At 42.9% G+C, this 14,461-nt stretch overlaps 2 protein-coding genes across 8 annotated transcripts in view; one reads left to right on the top strand and one right to left on the bottom strand.

Annotated features, from left to right (window-relative positions):
* The window catches only part of TCEA2 (transcription elongation factor A2), a 38,690-nt gene that overhangs the window by 21,932 nt on the left and 2,297 nt on the right, over window positions 1-14,461 (top strand). The window contains exon 10 of one of the 6 annotated variants that reach the window (XM_088154411.1): window positions 402-4,025. The exons of the other annotated variants lie outside the window; for them this stretch is intronic. Coding sequence (XP_088010537.1) covers window positions 402-410 — 9 coding nt within the window. The 3' untranslated portion in view covers window positions 411-4,025. Of the gene's footprint in view, window positions 1-401; window positions 4,026-14,461 lie in introns of those variants that run through there. 6 annotated transcript variants of the gene reach the window in all.
* Window positions 4,567-14,461, bottom strand: part of RGS19 (regulator of G protein signaling 19) — a 58,570-nt gene continuing 48,675 nt past the window's right edge. For both annotated transcript variants that reach the window (XM_088154416.1, XM_025170620.2), the window contains exons 5-6: window positions 11,685-11,919; window positions 4,567-10,031 (exon numbers count right to left, since the gene is read on the bottom strand). In XM_088154416.1, coding sequence (XP_088010542.1) covers window positions 9,843-10,031; window positions 11,685-11,919 — 424 coding nt within the window. In that variant the 3' untranslated portion in view covers window positions 4,567-9,842. The remainder of the gene's footprint in view (window positions 10,032-11,684; window positions 11,920-14,461) is intronic.

The raw sequence follows: 14,461 nt of genomic DNA, 5'->3' as shown, positions 1-14,461 counted from the left end.
GCCAAGGTTGAGAAACACTGTATTAAGGCATTCTAAGTGAAACACTTGCACATTCCTTTGTGACATTTTGAGTGGTCCTAAAAAAGGTAGGATTGTGGATCCCTATGTGCAATAGGACCTCAATATGTCATGTATATAATTTCATCCAAGGACATTGAACCCGGTCATTAGCTCAGAGTCCTGGCTAACTGCACCTCTCCATCACGAATTCCATCCTTTTCCTGCCAGTCCTCCACCATAACAACCCAGCTGAACTACAAGCCCACCATTCTGCAAGGGGAAAAACACACACACACACCTTCTTCGTGCATCTGTGGGTATACTGAGTTCTCATTCCCACTTCAGCAGAAAAGGCTTTTGAGAAATGGTTTATGTCTCTAAATCCCATCAACCTCTTACAGTTCTGCTGAAACGTCTCCGAGGGGAGCAGCCGCAACCGATTCGGGGTCGGAGCTCTGCCCTGTACTCCTGTAGTACCGCCAGCAGATTTTGTACTGTTTTGTCGCCAAGTTTGCTTTGTGCTCTGTACATCACCCAGGTGAGGAGGGCCCTGCTGTCTGCACACCTGTGGGAAGTAGCAGTGGCTAGGAACGGAGGCTGGGATGGCACTTGATGGAAAGTTCACGCGGACCAGCCAGCTTTGGAATTTCTCATCCTAGTCAGTATTGTGAGAGTGTGGAACAGTATTAAGCATTCTTTGTTCTCGTTTCTTTTCTTTTAAACGGCCAGGTGTCTGGTTTTGAGCCTCAAAGTGTACAGAAGCTTCTTGTGACTTTCCTTGGCTCCCGGCGTGACTCTCAAAAGCTAAAATGAGTATTAACCCAACTCCCTAGTACCGAGGCAGGCAAAGGCCCCGTTGTGTTTTGCAGGATGACATTTTAGCTTTCTCTGCACAAACCTGCCTGTACTACAGAGTGGAAGCCACTCCATAGTGGCGTGGGGATGTGAGGATTCTTGGTCAAGACCTCTCAGCCCCTTTACTGAAGTATAGCTCATCCTGTTTCATTTTGTTTTGGGGCTGGAAAGAACAGGAAACACGGTGAAATGATTTTCAAATCAGTTTAAATATATGGGATAGATGTCACGTGTCTGGGTTGTGAAACAGAACCTCTCCGAAAAGCGGGTCGCTGTTGTCAAGAGATGAAAGGCATGTGCTTCAAAAGAAAATGAGGCTGGGAGGGAAAGTAAAATGCAAAACTCACTGAGGAAGAGCCTCTGGGAGGATAGCTTTAATCTAACCAGGCTCTTGGCAATTGGGTTGAGGAAAAAAAGCAGAGATTATTTTCCTGCTCTCTTTCAGCTGCCTTGTAAGTTTGAAGCTTCCACTCTGTCCAAAGAATGTTGGGAATTGCCGTGTGTAAAGTGGAGAGAATTTGGTTAGCATTCCTTTTGACTGCTCTGTGTGAAATCCCTAACCTTCCTGCGTTCTTTGTACGTACTAGGACTACAACTGCCCTCTTCTAATTGCATCTGCACAGCAGTTTCCATTTCCCATACAGGATGAGTCTCTGCTTTGTGTGTATACACATGCATGTGAAAAGAGAGCAAACTTAGGGGAGTGATTTGGCCTGCATGCACAGGTATCTCTGTAGCCTGTAGGTGCAGGTACTACTAGCACAGAAATATTGGAGTTTGTAAAAGGAAGAGTCCCGGTGGGTCTGAGGTCCTGCTTTGGTATTTCATAGCTGAAGGGGAAAGGCAGACGTTTGCTTAGGCTGGTGGTATCTAACTCCTGTGCAAGGTCCCAGAAAAGACCTGCAGTACAAGATTTTAGACCAGTGTTTCTCAACTTTGGGAACTTTAAGGCAGGTGGAATGGGGAATTCTGGGAGTTGAAGTCCACCTGTCTTAAAGTTGCCAAGTTTGAGAAACACTGTTTAGACCTTCCCCTCCAGTCAGCTAATGTAGCTAAGCTTGCCAGGAAAATGAAAGCATGCAGTGGGTCTAGAGAAGAGGCTCAATTCATGGAGGCAGAAGACCCCTTTTTTGGAAAGACGGTTAACCTAGAGTAGCTTGGATTGTATCTCTGCCTTTGCTGCGTCATCTAGTGATCTGGCCCTCTCTCGTTTTTCTTTTGATTTTGTATGTTCCGTGTACAGTTGCAAATGCAAAATAATAAAATTCCTACCTGAAGAACAAAGCCATCTGCTTTTGATGCAGTGCACCCGCAGAGCCATTGCAAACTTCAAACCTTCAAACAAATTTAAATCTGGGGGGAAAGCAGAACCATGTCTGTTGTTCCCCAGTCTTCTATTGGCACATGTGTCTGGACAACGACCTAGGTCAGACCTTGCCATGTCACACAGCATGCTTCCCCAAGCGACTTAAAGGCTCAGCAGCTCACCTTGCGTCAGAAATTCAGGAACTAGAAAAGGGGAAATTATTAATCTAAATTTAAAAAATTAAAAACTTTAATAAAAGTATAGATTGATATAGGTCTTGCCCAATGCCAGGCCACGTGGATGGCAAAAGTATGTCCGACCAGCAAGTCATTCTGTGTGCGTGTCGGTCCCACAACTGGTCTTTGTCTGTAGACCTTAATCTGTTGGCCAACCCCAACCTTAGAGTAAGCTTACGTCTCACTGTACTATGTAAACACAGATAACGGATTAACTCAGTAACCAGGCTGGATGTAGCCACTGAGGTTTCGAAAAGGGTTCCATCTGTGTTCAGTTGAATATGAGAAAATATAAGTGCAGTTCCAAGGAGAGCGATATGCTCAGCAGAATATGGGTTGAAATGTCTTTCAAATCTCGCTGCTCAAACAGGAAGATCTGAAATCATGGGTGAGATGGGCATATTGGAAAAGACCTTGTGCACTGCCTCATTTCAAGCCAGTGTTTTCCAAACTTGGCCACGTTAAGATGGTGGACTTCAACTCCCAGAATTCCCCAGCCAGCCATGAGAGTTGAAGTCCACCCATCTTAACGTGGCCAAGTTTGGAAAAATACTGTTTTAAGCCATCAGATGTTGTGAGGAATGTATGAAGAGGGCTAAAGTAAATGTTTCCTCAAGTATCTTCTGGAATATTTTGTCTGGCTTCTTGGCCCAGCTGGTTTGTGAATATAGCAGTTTGGGGGTAGCAGAATCCCTTCTCCAAGAGTTGACAGAAGTGGAAGATCAAACCATCTGGAGAAAAAGGGAAACCACGTGGCTACCTTCACCCAATATACTTGACTACGTTAAATGAAGACTGAGAATTTACGCCATCAACTAACTTGGTTAATGTTAACCTTGGTTATATTTTTTGGGCTTAGACTGTTGTTCCCATGCAGACTGTTTGGTTAATCCTTGGTTAATGTATTATAGGGACCCAGCAAATAAGTTAACTCAGTAATCTAGTTAATATCCTATGTGAATGAGCCACATCCTGCCTGTTAAAGGAGTGAAGAGAACAGGATTTTCTCAAGATCCAAGTGTGTATGTGTGCGCTCCCCTCCCCCATATGTGTAGCATGGACTTTCTGACTGTTAGCCAAACCAAGCATCATTCTGTCTTAAATGAAAGCCTGAAATAAAACAGGATTGGGCTTTATCTATCAGTAATAATTGTAAAGAAGCTTGAGATGTAGGATTGATTTTATAGAATCTCTGGTTGGGCAGAAGGAAACACTCAAACCAATAATTTACCAAGCTTGGGCTATATATTCAAACATCCCTTTGCCTCAAGTTTCAGTGGCAAAATAAAAAGCCATTGAAAATACACCAGAAAAACATTTTCTTTGTCATTCTTTCCAAGATAACCTTCAACTCAAAACTACAGTGGAGTTCATTTGTTTGAGTGGAAAAGTGTGTGCGTGCGTGTGTGTGTTTTAATAAAAAAGAAGGCTGCTGACATTTTTGCAGAAGGAAAGGTGGGTCCAATATTTAGAGAGGAAAGGATTTGACATCACAATCTCAGCACATAAATCACTGGGGCCCCTACTGGGTGCATATGTGGCCAGATTCCACAGCTATTTTGTCTCTGTGCCAACTTGAGAAAATGCTAAATATGGCAAATCTAGCATTTGAGTCTGCAGATCCACTCTCAAGTTCACTGTTTTATATTTTACAAAAATAAATATATTTACTGTATCCCAAAGCATTTTCATTCTTACTGGAGCAATTCAAGGTGGGGAAGGAAACTTGATACATTCAGCTAATTATTCAGTGCTGTTATCCAGCATTATTTCAAAAACACATGTATGGTGGTGGCGGTGGTGGTGGGATTATGGGATAGGAATTGAAAAGGATCCCAAAGGTTTTGCAACTAAGATCCTGTACCAAACAGTGTTTTCATTTTAAAGGAATAGGAAGCTTTTTTCAATCAATAATTTGAATTCAAACATTCCATGTTCAAGGAGATCTGTGCTTGGAAAGGCAGTGTGTCTTTTAAAAAAATGCAGATACCAGGGAATATAGTAATTTGCTGCATGCCACCAAGAGCAGGGTTCTCTGTATTGAAATCCCTTTAGAAATGTATCACAGTACAGTCATTAGAAATAACAGGAGGAAGGGTTCCTCTCTAGTCCAGCGCCTTCCCAAAAAAGGCCAGCCAGCTGCCTCAGGACAACTTGCAAACAGATCTTCAGCATTTAGTACCGCCTGAGCACCTATTTAGCCACCATAAATTCAATAACCTGAGATAAATCAATTCTCTGGGCCTTGAGACATTTCAAAACCAAAGTATGTGGCTACATCTTATGGCAGTGATTTCCATAAACAGGTGGAGAGCCTTTGGTCCTCCAAGTCATCAGCAGCCCCAAGTAAAGATGGGGAAGGCAGGAATTGACATCCAAGGGTAGGTTCAAATTTAGCCACTATTTGTGTACCAATTAATTATGTACTGTCTGTCCCAGCTCATAAGGAGATCCAAAGCTCCAAGGCTGCAAACATGACTTTTTAAGCGGAATTATTTTTGCTGGGTTATCCTTTGGACCTCCAAGTTCTGTTTTCTCTTTGCTTGAGATGAGAATGTAAACCGTTAGAAGCAGCTCGTCAACAAAATTAAACTCTGCCTCTGAAGAACGGTGTAGACTCTTGCACCAGCGACCCACAGAAAATGACCATCTCCTGAAGCACATGGCTTTTGTTTTCCTGCCAAGAAGGAACACTGGCAAGGACTTTGTAGCTGAGAATCTAGGTTGGCTTTTGAATTCCTGCATCTCAACTTCTTTTCCTTCTGTGTTTGGATTATAATTTGAAGGAAAATATTTATCTTTGTAAAGTGCCCTTGGGGGATCTATTTTTGCTGACAGGCCAAAATTGATGCTTAAACTAAATACAACATTTGGCTAGATCATTGTTTATCAACATCAGTAAGCAGTGAACAACTTATCTCTTGGTAGTCAACATTCAGGAAAAAAAATTGCGGTGCTTCCAGTCATGGGTGTGAGTTGAAAAATCCATTCCAGCTTGTCTCAGTTTATTGGAGGCAAAACTAACTAATGTCACAGAAGTCTGCCTGGCTCACAGCTGCAAAGTCCAAAGTGGACTCACTAACCTTTAAGGGTGTCAGAAAGAACATAAGTGGGGTGATGTGGTTCAATATTCTCTTGAATAAAAAAAAAAAGCTTTAATCAAGTCCCTCACCAAAGGCTCCAGGGCGAATTTAGTAGCTGTGGAATAAGAGGGCAGAACATTTTATGGACTGGTTGAAGAAAACAGTGGAAATGGGCAGTTCTCATAATGGAGGAATGTAAATGAGAGGATTTCCATGTCTCTACTGGAACCAGTTCTTTTTGTCATAAATGTTCTGAACTTACGGATGAGCTGTTAGCAGTTGGGCAACGCCATCAAATTATTTAGAGTGGGTAAACAGGACAGGAAAGAGCTCCAGAAGGTTATCTCCACGTTGGGCAGGAAGGCCATTAAATGACACAATCTTACCTGTTTTGCCTCTCTTCATCTTGACTTTGCTACTCATGAGACATGACTTGACAGCAGCCACACCCCATAAACAAGAGTCACAAGGGCAGCCACCGCAGGTAGATGTGTGTCTCATGACAATTGCGCTCCGAAATCCTGAAGGCTGTCTGCTACAGATCTACATGCTCTACTATCCTAACCCAGAAGTGGTTTCAAATCTATATTTATACATGGAAGACTGAAGTCTACCATTAAGGGCCATGAACGTCAACCCAATGGTGATCAAAGCTGGAACTTGCAACTGAACTGTGGTGTTGGATTTTCCCATTCTAGCTAACCAGCCATGGTTGTTCTTCCGTAATTATCTATTTACCCTTCCAACCATTTTTTAAAAATTCATCTAAGTCATGATGGTTTATTTTTGGCTTAGCAAGGTGTGCGAACCAAGACAGCCATTTGTAAACCATTTTTATGACTTAGCATGGCATGCCAACCAAGCCAACAGAGTCAACAGAACTTGTTGAACTTCTGTTAAGTCAACAGAACTTAAATCATAACATCACGTGAACCCAGCTTGTAAAATTATGCACTGCCTTATGGGTGTGTCAGCTTTAATCCATGTATTCCATGTAGTCTATGACATATGACTGAATTGTGAAAATTAATACTGCGGGAAGTATCCATAAACTGCTCTATTCCCCACCATCCCAGTGGAATTCTGGAAGCTGACCTCTACACATCTTAAAGTTGCCAAGGTTGAGAAACTGTGTTCTAGAGCAGGGGTTTTCAAACTTTTTCAGGCTACAGAACCTGTTTTATCTTAAAAATTCCCAGAATCCCTAATTAAGAGAGGTGGGGCTTCTGAATGTTAGCTGATGAGCCCCACCCTTCTCTGCTTTAGAAGAAATTGCTATGGAAATCTGCAGCATCAAGGCAGAAACCTGATGGCTGAGTGTGTTCAGTGTTTTTTTTTTTTTAATGCTTAAGTCCCTTGCAAAGAGTTTCTTAGTCCTGTGGAACCCCTTCAAGTCCTTACGGAGGATTTTACGGAACCCAGTTTGAAAAAAATCCCATTTTACAGCATGCCTGTTGATATTCCTATCTTCTTTGTAGATGTAAAAAAAAAAATGCTTTCGATTTACTCAATTGGCCCTTTATTTCTTCTGGTGGAAGAGAGTTCCCACAAGTCACAAAGAATATGTTTTTGAACTCAGCCATGTGGATGCATGTCCTCTGAATTGGACTATGATGTGAAATGGATGGAAAAGAAACACGTCCTTATGTAATTCCAAGGCTGTTTTCCAAATTATAGGAACATGGGAAAGGTGATTAAAAGACATCAGACAAAGAATCTATCTTACTGGCCACAAAACTCACGTGTTTCTGCAGTGACAAGAATGAGTCAGAGAAAGGTCTTTACTGGGCAGGCCAATAAAAATCTATTTTGGTGACCAGTTTTTGGAAAACTACTTTCTACAACTCACAGACATCTCTTTAGGAAAATGCAATAGGGGGCAGAGATGATTTGGGGTCCCTCTCTCCTGAGCAAAGGAACACAAACCCTAAAACTTGTCCTGTTCTTAGCATCCACTACCATTTCAGCACCCAAAACAAGACAACAGAGAAGCATTTCTAATTATGAAAAGAGAGGGGATGCCACATCTTTGATAGAAGATGAGACAGAAAAATCCAATGCATATTCAGAGCGAAGGGATTCATACAGCGTTGGTCCAGTGGACAATGGCTGAGAAGTAACATGGTTTGGGTGAGAACTTATTTTGAGTAACTACACAGGCAGAATAAAGTGGAGTTTGTTCCATCCAGGGCAGATCTCCCATCGTGTTAGAAGACAACAGCTTTGCCTATTGCTGGAACAAATATGATTGGGAGAGACCATACAGACAGGGTAGAGCTTTTAAAGGAATCAAAACTATACCTAGAGTGGAGTGTAATGGCCCTGGATGCTAGAGATTTCCCCTCAGATTCAGCTACTCAGCAACGTGTTCTCAGGCCATCTTTTCCTGGATCCTTAGGGTTATATTCTGCAACCCATCACCCTCCCAATCTGCTGGCACTGGCAGTGAGTACTGTAGAACTTCTGGTCATCTGGAACTGCTATCCAAGACTTATGGAAGCTACCAAGTGCTGAATGCTGCCAAAGGTCATAGGTTTCCACCGGAGAAGGGATGAAACATGCATCGTAGCCCCAACTCCACCCCTTTATGGACTTGCATTGTGATGTCACAACACGTTTCATCATTTTTGGCATTGTGGGTAAGAATGGACCCCAGTGAAGAGGATCCACACTTCTCCAGTGAGTTGGTAGGATAAAAGGTTGCTCTGTTTCTGAGATGGGCATATCTGGATCACTCCATTCCACCCTGGCAGATCATTTAAGGAAAGGGTTGCTCAATCAGGCCAAAGGTCCACCTAGGCCAGGATCTTGTTTCCTAGAGTGACCAAAGAGATGCTTCCAGGAATCCCATCAGCAGATTATAAAATAACATCAAATGAATGAAGAAGATCTCATCTTGGACTACTGCCCAGTGGCAACTAGAGAACCTACGTAAGATCATCCTATTACTTCTACAAGGCTGACAGAATAGTGCTGCAATAAGAGGCCAGCTGTTCCATCCAGTTCTGCTTCTGAGAAGGGCAACTCAGAGATCAGCCTACCCAAATCAGGAGGACAACCCACTTCTTGAGATGGAAGACTTGTCATTTCTCTTGGGTGCGCTTTCCCATGCTCCTGTTCTCTAGTCACAAGATAGCTGTAACCCATCCTCTGGTCATCAGTGGGCACCTTCCTTAAAGACATCACTCTGATTCTTCAGAGCAATTTGTTGTAAAAGGGCTACAGTGGCTGCTTGTGAAGATAGATGCCATTGCTACCACAGTAGGTAGAAGGCACTGAGGGCAGCCAAACCAGCAAACCATTCCAGAGAGCTATGAGTCTTAGGCACAATAGAGCAGCTGCTCCAGATTGGGGCTGCTTCATTGTGCCTAGTGGCAGGGCATTAATCCTTGTTCCCAGAGGAAGCTTGGTAGACCCACAATCCCATCTGCAGAACAGCCCTTTGGCTTTTGAAAAAGGAAGAAACTGGAATTCAATCTGAAATCCAGAGCATGACAGGCTCAAGAACCCTCTTTGTCACTGAAGACCTCTTGAGTCTTTGTAGTCCACGTGCATCAGAGATGCAAGGGAAATGTGGCCTACAATGTTGGGGAGATCTTTAGGACCTATCAATTTTCACGTTGGTTTTCCTGCAGAGCTTCTATGGCAGAGCCATTTATCAGCTATCCTATCTGTCCCTTGAAGAGCTCATCTGCTTCTTCTCAAATCTGAGGTGAGAGGAGCCTACCTAGAATAAATGTTGCCTGTGAACGGAAAGTGTTTGAGATGCAGAAAACGTGCACATACTTTTGTAAAATCTGAACTTTTCTTAATCCCATTAAACTGACCTAACTGCAGTTTCCACTTGAACCATCTGAGTTCTTTGTGTCTACAAGAACACCATGGAAATAATTCTTCATAAACATGGGGAGAATGAGAAACACATCAAAGAGAAATCAACATTCAGGAAATGTGGACTTTGGCCTGTCTTCTTCTGCCATTGTTGTCCCTGATGTCTTCATCCCAATCTTTGCTGGTTAGTTGCTCCATTCTGTATTCTCGATCTCTTGTGTGGTCAGCCAGATGCTGGTTGCCAACTCTGATTCCGTAATAAAAGTAGAAGCCTGAGTTTGAAGTTCTGTGACAGTGGCTGGCATGGGCCCTTTTCTGAATGAAGAAAACCAGGCAGGCTTATGTGGAGTGAACTTTCCAGCAACTGGACTGTTGTCTGTAGTCAGCTGGGTTACATCTTCAGTCTATTTGTTCTGTAAGCTCATTTGGGAGATCTCTTTTTTAAAGAAGAAGAAAAAAAATAACACCTGCTCTAGGAAAGGACATCCTTCATTTCCTATTTGGTACCTCCGTTGATGATACTGGAAGGGCTTAAGACTCCGAAGATGACCGAGAGACGCTCTGGAGCAGTGCTTTGTATATGGCAGAGTTCAGAAAACGGGGGTAAGAGTCTCTGTGCATAAGCGTGTAAATCTGTAGCTGCGCATCGTCAAAGGTATGTGAGGATGGCTCCTGCATCTTGCGGTTGATGCCTTCACGAACACGGGAGTCCAGACTGACCTGAGCAAGGACGGTGGGCAAAGCACAAGAAGAAAGAGAGGCTATTTTGGTGGAACGTCAATCAAGTGGAGGAAAGGGAGGCCTTTGTAAGATGCTCTGCAAACAGATCCCCTGAAGCAGAAGCAAAGAACAAAGGCTTTCACGGAGAACCCTGGTCTACCTATCCACAAACTGTCCACAATGAGGGGCAACGACTTCCAATGTTTCAGGGGAGAGTTTCTCCAACCCTGTATGAATGCAAAACAGGTCCTCTATGAACTATGGCTGGTGGCTTAATCTCCATTCATTTCAGATACCTTGTTTTCATACTAGGTGTTTTTCAAACTTGACAACTTTAAGATGTGTGGACTTCAGCATGGCTGGCTGGGGAATTTTGGGAGTTGAAGTCCACACATCTTAAAGTTGTCAAGTTTGAAAAACACTGGCCTAAACTGTCCATGAAAACTCTACAGCAGTGTTTCTCAACCTCAGCAACATGAAGATGTGTGGACTTCAACTCCTAGAATTCCCCAGCCAGCAGGCTGGCTGGGGAATTCTGGGAGTTGAAGTCCACACATCTTCAAATTGCTGAGGTTGAGAAACACTGCCCTACAACAATAAAGTAGCATTCCCTGCAATGTAAGTTTTTTCACCTGGCCCACTTGAAGGGCTGACATCCATCTTGAAAGCCTCTCCATCTTTCTTTCTGTCTATACTAAACAAAATCAAAGGGGGCTTACTTGGAGTGTCTTCCTCATGCTTCCTTCTATCTCTGGACTAGGTAATCTCTTCCCCAAATCCTTCCTTAACAGTTTGCCCCTTCCTTCCCTCCTTAATGTCTTGCTGAGACCTTCCCCAAAGCCATCTCTAAATTCCTTGACACATCTGGAGGGTACCCTGGTTAGGGAAGGCTGGTTTATGACTTTCGTACTACACATTGATGGGATATTCTAATACTGGACTTGTCCCATCTAAAGTCCAAAGTACTTGGGCTCCACCATTCAATGTTCTACCATTCAGGGAAGTAACCATGTGCTGGACACCTTCAGGAAACCAGGTCCCCTATGGGAGTGCTATTGCTCCTTTCTCTTGACATGAACTAGGGGAAGGAGAAGCAACCTTGCTTTCTTGCCCTCACAGTCCTACCGGGTAGGGTTCTTGACAATGGTCTGCCAAGAGATCTGGAGGGTGCTATATTTGGGGAGGCGGTCTTATTCTCTTCCCTGTAGACAGCATTGCGGATTAGCTCAAACATCTTCTGGGGCCATGCAGGACTTGCTCCTAATGTGACATCACAAGAAGGGGCACCGGCTGAAATGTTCAGCCTGGTTTTTTGCATCCGTTGCAGGTTTTTAAACATTTATTTGATTAAACAATTTATACCGTTGGGGACATAGGATTGAAAAGCAAACAGGTGCATTCAGATAAACCGATTTAGCTTTACATCGACTGAAAATGTAAATTATAAATGTATTTATAAATTAATAAATAATCATACTATCAAACATGGGGGAGTTTGTTCTTCAGGTTGAGTGGGAAAACCCTGGAAAAGTTTCCAGGCTGCAAGTGGAGACTAAGGGGAAGGGGCCTGATGCCTACCGATTACCTGTTGAATTAAAATTGGTATCTGAAATTGCCCTGAAACATTTTGGAATGAAATATGAAAGGAAATACCTCCTTGGGAGAAAGGATCGAGATGTAATCTTCATAGATCATCCGCGCTTTCTCATCGATGGCATGTTTGTTGCACTCGCTTTTGAGTTCCTCGCAAGCTAACCAAAAGAGCATGTTTTCCTCGCTGTATTCAGTCCGTAAGAATTCCCGAAACACGTTCCTGCCAGCTGGGTTTTTCATCAACTTGTCAAACGACTGGGACCAGCCCTTGACTTCTTCAGTGGTAGGTTTGGTGCTGAAGCCACAGGGGCCATGATCCAGCAGAACCAAAGCAATGCAGAATGAATCACAGTGGGAAGAAGAGGAGGAGGAGGAGATGAGTTCCTGGAGTGAGATCTCAGTAATTCTTACACAATCTGTACAGCAGTGTTTCTCAACCTTGGCAGCTTGAAAACGTGTGGACTTCACTCCCAGAATTCCCCAGCCAGCAGGCTGGCTGGGGAATTCTGGGAGTTGAAGTCCACACATCTTCAAGTTGCCAAGATTGAGAAACACTGCTGATCTTATTTTGATCTCTATAGTGTCAGGGACACAGCACCCCAAGCCACCAAAAACCTAACAAAGCTAAAAACACAGATTTTAAACCAGATTTCAGAGTTTTAGAACCAAGCGTCATCTGGCATTAGCTGAGTACCTTCCAGCTTTTCACAGGTGGTAGAAAGTTTCTTGCTTTCTAAAATCCTTCGTAAAAGAAGAAACCTGAGATCTTTTGCACCTAGAACATGGCTTGCATAATCAACCACGTCCAAATCTGGTGGGAAGAAGTAGTGTTTATTCCCATAACCTTTCACAAAAGGGAAATCAGAGCAAAATCAAAATTTGCAGTGGAGGTAAAGAAATAATCAGGTGTGTGCAGTGCTTAGATCTACTGTGAGCACCTCACTAGACCTGTGGGCAGCTCCTTAAGTGTAAAAGTATGTGGGAATGACCTTGGGAGACAGGAGGAAGAGCCACAGACGAGGCAACAGTCAGATAAGAGGCAGCTGAACCCAAAGAAGGAATGGGGGCCTGGCAAACATCTCAGAAGGGTCCCTTCCTAGTTTTCTGAACTGTAAAGGTGAGGGGGGAGAGAGTTACTCTCAGACTTGCAAGATTCTGTTAATGTCACCTTACAATAAAGTTAGAGCTAGTACTTCTGGGTGTGCCTCTTGTCTGGACTACCTCGCAAGGCTGACATCAAGGAAGCCATGCTTTTCCCTGGCTTTGCATGGTAGCATGTAGGCTCATGGAAACACTTTTGAGTTCAGGAGGTGTTAGACAGATGGTGATAGTTCAATTGCATATTACTGCTCTGTTGCTCCTTCCTTAAGTTATACATGTATTTTCTGGACCCCATGTGACCACAGCAAGGTTGTCAATTCTAATGTACCTTGGCCCATTTTGCATCCTACTATTGCACACCCCTAGAAATAATATCTCCTTAGCTTTTAGCAATAACAAACTCCCATCATACAGTGAAATAAGGAAGTGTATCTAACAAGTAAAAAACCCACTGCCCTGTTTCTCCCTTCCATGACTGTCTTCAGCATTGGCTTTTGTCTTCCAAAAGTTCAGCATGCATTCTTTTTTGGAGCATGAACAGGGGAGAGAAGTTATTAAAGTACTACTTTCTAATTCCACCCTTAATTTCCTCCCTTAAGTAGATCCAAGTCAAGTACAGGGAGTCCCCAGTTTAAGAATGAGTTCTGTTCCCAAGATCTGACCTTAAGTCGAATTTGTACGTAAGGCGGAATAGTATTATTGTATAATACTGTATAAGTAGTATTGTGTATTTAACTCGAACCATTGTGTGTTTAACTCGAATCATTGTGTATTTAACTCGAATTTTGCTACAATAGGCTCCGTTCTTAACTATGGGTCATCCGTAAACCGGATGTTCTTAACCTGGGGACTCCTTGTACTTTGAAGTTCTGTTTATTTCAAGTAGATGAAATTTAGTCACTTTAGTTTCGAAAGCGCATCTCTTGGGTTAGGTCTCGAGTGTAGAATATATCTTTTATTTATGGGATTGATTTCTCTTCCACACAGGTCCAAAGGAGTCCTCTGGGCAGCTAACAACATAAAAGATCAATCCATCAAAACATCCAATAAAACGCTCCTCAAACTATATAACTGTCATAAAAATAAATTTAACTATAAAAATCCAGGCAACCTCAGTGGAATTGCAGAAAACTAAAATTAACTCCCCAAATGTTCACTGGTGAAGAATGGCCATTTCCTAGCTTCTCCAGTGCCAACAACTTGGATCTCTCTAGGAGAGAATTATACTATTATAATTCTTATACTATACTATAATATACTATAATAATTACTATTATAATTGTACTATTATAATTCTTTCTAGGAGAGAATTATATGGAGGCTACTAGTGAAAAAGCTCTGCCCTTTCTTCCCCAATCCTGGGGAAGGTTGGTACAGGTAGTCCTTGCTTAATGACTGTTTGTTTAGTGACTATTCGAGGTTACTAAAGCTAAAAACCATGACCAGTCCTTGCACTTACAACCGTTGTAGCATCCCCGTGGTCACGTAATCGCGATCCGGGCACTTATCAGCTCACACTTATGATAGTTGCAGCATCCTGGGGTCACATGATCGCCATTTGTGACCTTCCCAACTGGCTTCCAGCAAGCAAAATCAGTGGGGAACTGTGTGATCCACTTAACAACCATGTAATTTGCTTAACAACCATGTGATTCGCTTAAAGACCACCACAAAAAAAGGTTGTAAAATTGGATCCAGTCACATGATGATTTGCTTAATGACCACAAATCATCATG

The sequence above is a fragment of the Python bivittatus genome, unplaced genomic scaffold (genome assembly GCF_059951505.1).
Source record: "Python bivittatus isolate LINGU-HERP-01145 unplaced genomic scaffold, Pbiv_v1 ctg000700_np1212, whole genome shotgun sequence".
Classification (NCBI taxonomy): Eukaryota; Metazoa; Chordata; class Lepidosauria; order Squamata; family Pythonidae; genus Python; species Python bivittatus.
The sequence above is the reverse complement of the archived record's forward strand: the minus strand, read 5'-3'. Positions and strand labels throughout refer to the sequence as shown.